This window comes from Arachis hypogaea, chromosome 19, assembly GCF_003086295.3.
Source record: "Arachis hypogaea cultivar Tifrunner chromosome 19, arahy.Tifrunner.gnm2.J5K5, whole genome shotgun sequence".
NCBI lineage: Eukaryota > Viridiplantae > Streptophyta > Magnoliopsida > Fabales > Fabaceae > Arachis > Arachis hypogaea.
The window spans coordinates 139,732,068-139,738,701 of NC_092054.1; the positions used below are offsets into that span (position 1 = coordinate 139,732,068).

A 6,634-nucleotide genomic window follows, 5' to 3' on the forward strand; every position below is an offset into this window, starting at 1 on the left:
CCTCTGTTCATTTATTTTGTCCATTATTTCTTTCTTTATCCCACTTTTGGTGAGATCTTTTTTTGTGAATATAATTTTCTTCCTTTCATAGTTTTTCTTGTTACCAAAACCTTGTCATTTACCTTTTATAGGGTAATGATTTACTGCATTTACTTCAGGAAATGGGGCGGTGCCAACTGGACGCACTTCATGATTTTTTAAAAGCAAGTCATTGTTGCATTCAGCAACAAGAAGACAATAAATTAGCTTAGAATATTTTTTAAATTATTTTTCTCGATACTGCTGCTGCATGAGCACATTCGAGGCATGGAAGGTCGAAAAAGTTTTCTCTAACATGTCATTATCAGTTATCTTTTCCCTACATAATTTCATTCGTGAGTTAATTTGGAACATTGCTGAATTATATTCATTTATGAATTTAAAATCTTGTAGATGTAAGTACGTCCACTTATATCGGATTTGAGGAAGTATCACTGTTTTTTTATGATTATACATTTCTTCAAGGTTTTTCCACAGATTTGCAGGATCTTTTAGTGTGAGATATTCATATTTCAATCATTTGTCAAGGTGATGACGAAGGAAGATCATGACTTTGACTTTATCCTTCTGCGATGCATTATTTTTAACCTTAATGGTATCTCCAACATTGAATCAAGATGAATTTCGGCATCTAGTATCCATGATAAGTAGTAGTTGTTTCTAGATATATCAAGAGTATTAAATTTAAGACGAGAAAGCTTTGACATAATGAAAATTTTTACCTAATTTTTTTTAAATTTTGATGAGAGTCTAATGCTGATAACATGTTGTAAAATAAATAAATAAAGAAGAGAAAATAAATATAAAATAAAGAGATATAAATAAATAAATTTAATATTAATATTCACCCTAATTAATATCTCAATATAATAAAAATGATCCATATATATATATATTATTAATATATGTAATAACTTATATATAAAAGAGAAAGAAAAATATTTATAGCATTTAAAGAAAAATAAAACAGAAGGGTGTTTTGTTTTTGTTGTGTTATGCTGATTTTACTATTATTTATAGTAAAAAAAATATTTATTTTTCAAGCTTCATAAAATTTAATCTTTTTTGAGAAATTAAATATTTCTATTGAAAAAGTTAACTGCCCAAGTGAAAAAAGTCACAAATATTAAATGGACATCCATTCATATTTATCACAACACAAACTACCAAATATTATATTAAAATTTCATAGGATACATCTAGAGTGCATCGGTAGTTATTAGGGGGAAAAAAATCACTGTAAAGACATCTTTATCAGTGCACTTCTTAACCATATACTGGATCTCTATTATCTATTAACAAAGAGTTTTCTCCCAACCATAATAACAGTCAACGAATTATTATGGCCAAATCACTTGAAGCCTTTGGAATATGCGACAATCGCGCTGCTAAACTACGACGCAGCTCCACCGTGTGAGGATCATCATTCTTGTTATTCAAAAAGCTGATGCTGAGCTTCGTCAAAATTGAAGCAGCTCTGATGAAATAGGAGCATGCATAGAGTTGGCTGCTTGTTGCTATAAACCCATTCATTTCCACTTCCCTGAGGCTCTTTCTAAAGCAAGTTGGCACTGGCAAACTGTTCCTGACATTCTTAAGATCCACACCATAAGGGGCTTCATATTCCTGCTAACACAAAAAAATTATTATTATTATTATTCAAGTTTTACATATAATTAAGAATCTTGTTACTTGTTAATATGTGTTCTAACAAAATATTTTAAAAATATTGAAAAATAAAATTGTTAATTACAATAAATTGAAAATATCAGAAATTAAAAAAATGTTATTATTATATTTATAAAACGTGATTTTCAAAATAGCTAAATCCTATAATTAAAATGAAAAGCATTTGACTTGAATTGACTTACGGAAAGGATATTGCAGCTGTCAAGGTCTATTGTAACTTTGGTCAATCTAGGACAACTGTTGAGAAACCAAAAGAATCCGCAAAATTCTTGGGGATGCATTTGGATTTTCATCTTCAAGTGTCTCACCCTCAAATCCCCTGGTAGCCTCACCGGTTCATCTCCCCAAGGGATCACCTTTCATTCATTAACAAATTAATAAAATCACATAAAACTTAGTTACTGTATAAAATTTAATTTCGTATTAACAATATCATATTACATGTAAAATTTTTACCAAACCAATTATTACTATTAAATATATACTAAAATATAAAATACACATTAAAATTAAATTAAATAATACATATTTATATATAATTATATAATAACTTATTTAGTAATTTATTTTTAACGTATACGAAATATTTTTAAATAATATTAATACATCAGTAAAAACAAACTAATTTTTAAATTTCTTATTTAACCTCCTGTATGACTCACTTAATTATGCATTTTAATATATCTTCTATATTAATATACATCTAACATATCATTAAACATAAATATATTGATTCATTTATCTATATTGGTATATATATATACTTCAATATAAAGCTAGTAATCTAGTACTGAAATATAGTCTTACAGTCTACCATATCTAACTATTACTATTCCCAAAACCAAAGAAACCGTTGCAATAACAAACATATACGAAGTACCTGAAGAATCACGCTGCAAACTGTAAGAACATTGACCGCAAAGAAATCTTGAAGAAAATTCTGAAGTTCGTTGCCACATTCATCGAACTCATCCATGGGGCTTAAATCAAGATCTGCCTCTTCTATGGTGCCAGCTACCACATTCACTTCAGACAACGGCGGCTCCGAACCACAGTACTTGAAAACCTTCAAATTTGGCGCCTCAAAACCGATATAATTCATTCGAATTATGCACCTATCAATCACCAACTTCTTCAATTCCAATTTCTCTAGATCAAAGGATTCAATATCCCAACAGTTCTTCAGGCTCAAACTCTCCATCCACTCGCACGTGGATAACAGCGTCCTAATCGATTCCAATTTCAACGGAATCCAAGCAAGAGTCACATCTTTCAGTGCCACAAACTTGGCGAAATTTCCAGGCGCGAAACTGCACGAGTGCAGTTTCAAACTCTCGAGCTTCTGGTGCAGTTTCTTGTTATCATAAAGGCCTCTCGGAAATTCAACCGCATCGTGGATATTTTCTTCAGGATGTTCGTCCTCCGACCGCAATTCAGCAAAATCAAGTTCCAAATCTTTCACGCCATCCTCTACAGCGAAATCGACATAAGCTCCAACGATGTCACCACAGTTTGAAGGAGGAGAAACCCTGAGGGTGAATTTATCGTGGAGATGGTAGCATTTGTGCAATGTGATCCAGATCTTGATGAAGTTCTTGAAAGCCTTCCTTTGCCGTACTTCAACGGCCCCATAAGTTTCTATGTTCTTGCAATCAAGTTGGTTGTTCTTCACTGTGTTGGTAGATTGCCACATCTTCAACCACTTCTTGGAGAGGATACATGTTTTCGCTGCTTCTTTGAAAGGAAGCGAGGAAAGAATGTTAAGGAGAAGCTCTTCGGGTAATGAAGAAATGTTGTCGGTTTCTTTTCCTTCCATCTTTCTGGTTCTTGAAATGGTTATGGAATGATGGAACTATATATGAAGAATTATTAATTATATTTATAGGGAGGTTTTTGAATACGAAGTGGTGCAAATTAAAAGACAATGCAATGATTGGTAATTAGTAAAGAGATGATAAAACAATCTTTGAGATAAAAAAAGGGTCTTTTTAAATAAAAATAAAACCGAAATAAGTGTATAGCGTTGATAACTAATAAATAATTATAAATTACATGTATATATGGGAGACAATTTCGTGAACTTGTAAGAAATATTTGAGAAGAATAAAGAAACGTACCCCCAAAAATTTATACAGAGGATAATATTACTTACTAATAATAATTTAATGAGTTAAAAATATGTGAAGCAAATATAAATATATAAATAATTATTAATTTAATGACTAATTTTTTATACTCCTCTAGCATTTTTATTAGAAACATTCCATATTTTCTGTTATTTATATTTCTTTCTTACATTTATTGTTGGCAGTTTAATTAAAGAATAACTTTTGCGATTCAATAAATAAAAATTTTAAATGCTTCTTTTATAAGTCAATAATCGGGCAGCAGGGAAGAAAAAGATTGGTAGAATTAAGAACAAAGTTGATTGAATATTAGTTAAAAAATGTTAATTCCAATTTTTTGAACTAATAATATGATAATATTGACTTATTTTCAAGATATATAATCGAAACACATAAGACTAATACGTTGAAAATAATATTGATACTTATTTCAAATATTTAGTACATACAAATACAAAAAAACACTAATATTATAGACTCCTTCATAAAGTGGACGAATCCTTTTTAGAAAATTGGGTAGGGTACAGACCAAAAAATAAATAAATAAAAGCAAAAGCAACAGAGGAGGAGAACAAGTTTACATTTGGAGAACGTTTATAAGAAATTTTATTGATTTCCAAAGGAAAATGATAGGTTGATTTTTTTGGTTATAGAAGAGGTGAAGGTGTTGTGCTGGGTTATGGATGATGGAGGTGCTACACTAATTTGTGAGACAACTTTTTGCTTAGATTTGATGTTAAGAAATCGGACCCTACGAGTTCTTTGTTTTTAAGTTTTTGGAAACAAATCGGAGGGTCCGTTTTGCATAAAGAGAGGATCTAAAATTCACATAAAATAAATCGGACTCTGCGATTTCTCTATAATCAAAATTTTTTTTGACGATTTACATGAAATCGGATGGTTCTTTCTCTGTTAATTTGCTTTTTGAATTAAGTTCAAAAAATCGTTGAGTCCAAATTGTACCTGACACCACATCAATATTAAGCACCACTCTTCCCCATATCTAAATCCAACACCAACTTTACCTCCATAATCAAATTAAAGAGCGAAAATAATAGGTTCAACTTGGACAACTAATAAAAGTAGTAGTAAATACCAAATTTATTACATCAGTACCATTTATAGAAGAGGAAACAAAGTAACATAAAAAGAAAGAAAGAGAAAAAGAAATATCTGGAGCAAAGAAACGGAAATATTTGATAGCTAAAAAAATTTAGTCAAAATTAATTAAATAAATTAATAAATATTAAATAAGATAAATTTTAACTATTTTTTACTGTTATCATTATTATCACCCCTATCACTATCATCTAGGGTTGCTCTTCTTACCATTTCTATTGCCACCATCGCCAGAGACTTAACTTTCAAAGAAGGTGAGTTCAATTAAGTTCTTGCCATACTACTTTGGGTGATTGGGAGCAATTTATTAAGCAACAAACAATTAATTCTGGTTCTATTCTGCATCTAGGACAATTGGTAGAGAAATTAGAGAATCTATTATGAAGTCGCAAGTTTACAGGAATACCTTCATGGATAGCTCGCCACACAAAAAGCTTGGTCTTGGCTGGGGCTTTAATTAACCATATTGATCTCCATAATGTTTTCTGCTTCAAGACTTTTGAGAGAAAACCAATCGGTGGATGGAAGAAGCCAAAAGCGACTCGGTATCCAGAATTAACAAAGTAAGCACCATCTTTTTCTTTGCACCAAATTCATTTGTCTATTCCTAGATTCCTTCTGGTATTAAGAATGTTTTAAGCCACTAGAGGTGGAACTTGGGGATTGATTAACACTCCATTGATGCTGTAGAAGCTAAGAAATCCACCGACGTAAGAATTCGATTTTCGGTAAATAAACTTTTTTGGTAATTTTTAAATTTATTTCGTAAGTCGAGAACTATGGCCCAACAAAAAATAGTGAGATCGGTGCAAAAATTTAAAAAATAAAAAATAAAAAAATTAAATAAAAATTATAAAGTCAAACTTGATTTTATAAAAATAATTAATTTTTTTAAGTCAAATTTAACTAGTCCATATTAAATATTAGTTTACTATTGACTTATTTTTCTCAAAAGAATTTTTTTGAGCCAAAAGAACATTTTTAGAGACGGTTTTGTATTCATACAAAGAAAAACTCTAATAACTGAAAATTTTAAAACTAGTGATAAAAATAATTTCTACTCAGGTAATTATGTCATAAGATTTATATTAGTTATTTATTCATGATTTACTTCTTTTAGAATAAATTTTAGTCATTAATTATTTTACTGCATGGTAAAAATTACCTAAATCGAATTTATGACTATTATTCTGCAAATGACACGTAGAGACCCCGAATCCTCTTACTTACCACCTAAGTAACTTGCCCCTCCTTCTCAGTCTCTCACCCATTTCTGCTGTGTTTTTAACTACGAGTAACTAATCGCGATTAACTGCGGATAAACATGTCATTATGAGGTTGATTGTGTTTCCTCGAAATCATGCCCCTTCTCTCTTATTCTCAGTTCATTCTCCTCTAATTTTTCAGCACCCATTTATCATATTAATTAGGTTAGACTTCATCATTTAATTTAAGACAATCATTAAGCAAAAATTAATCACATTTTTACCACAAAAAGAAAGAGAAAAATCGTAAGTTAGAGAGAAAAATCGACACCTTCGATCCACACCACAGGTCTTTTAACTCATCTACTAAGGGCTACAAAAAAACATCCATTTTAGTCTTCAGATTGCTGGGATCAGGTATGATGCAACTTAGAAACATGTACGATCCTTTATGCA

General features: G+C 30.5%; 1 protein-coding gene across 1 annotated transcript; it reads right to left on the reverse strand.

Moving 5' to 3' along the window:
• Nucleotides 1-1,186: 1,186 nt before the first annotated feature.
• Nucleotides 1,187-5,762, reverse strand: LOC112777486 (putative F-box/LRR-repeat protein At5g54820). Its single transcript, XM_025821869.3, has 4 exons — nt 5,380-5,762; nt 2,609-3,580; nt 1,911-2,084; nt 1,187-1,665 (listed from the first exon to the last, which is right to left on the reverse strand). Exons 1-4 carry the CDS (start codon nt 5,383-5,385, stop codon nt 1,369-1,371), a joined length of 1,449 nt encoding a protein of 482 aa, XP_025677654.1. The 5' UTR covers nt 5,386-5,762; the 3' UTR covers nt 1,187-1,368.
• Between the last annotated feature and the right edge of the window lie 872 nt (nt 5,763-6,634).

Bases quoted from the DNA above. Each gene is read 5' to 3' on its own strand.
- LOC112777486 (XM_025821869.3), bottom strand. The intron at 2,085-2,608 runs GTACTTCGTATA...AATGAATGAAAG, and splicing joins TTTGCAGCGTGATTCTTCAG to GTGATCCCTTGGGGAGATGA. The intron at 1,666-1,910 runs GTAAGTCAATTC...TTGTGTTAGCAG, and splicing joins ACAGCTGCAATATCCTTTCC to GAATATGAAGCCCCTTATGG.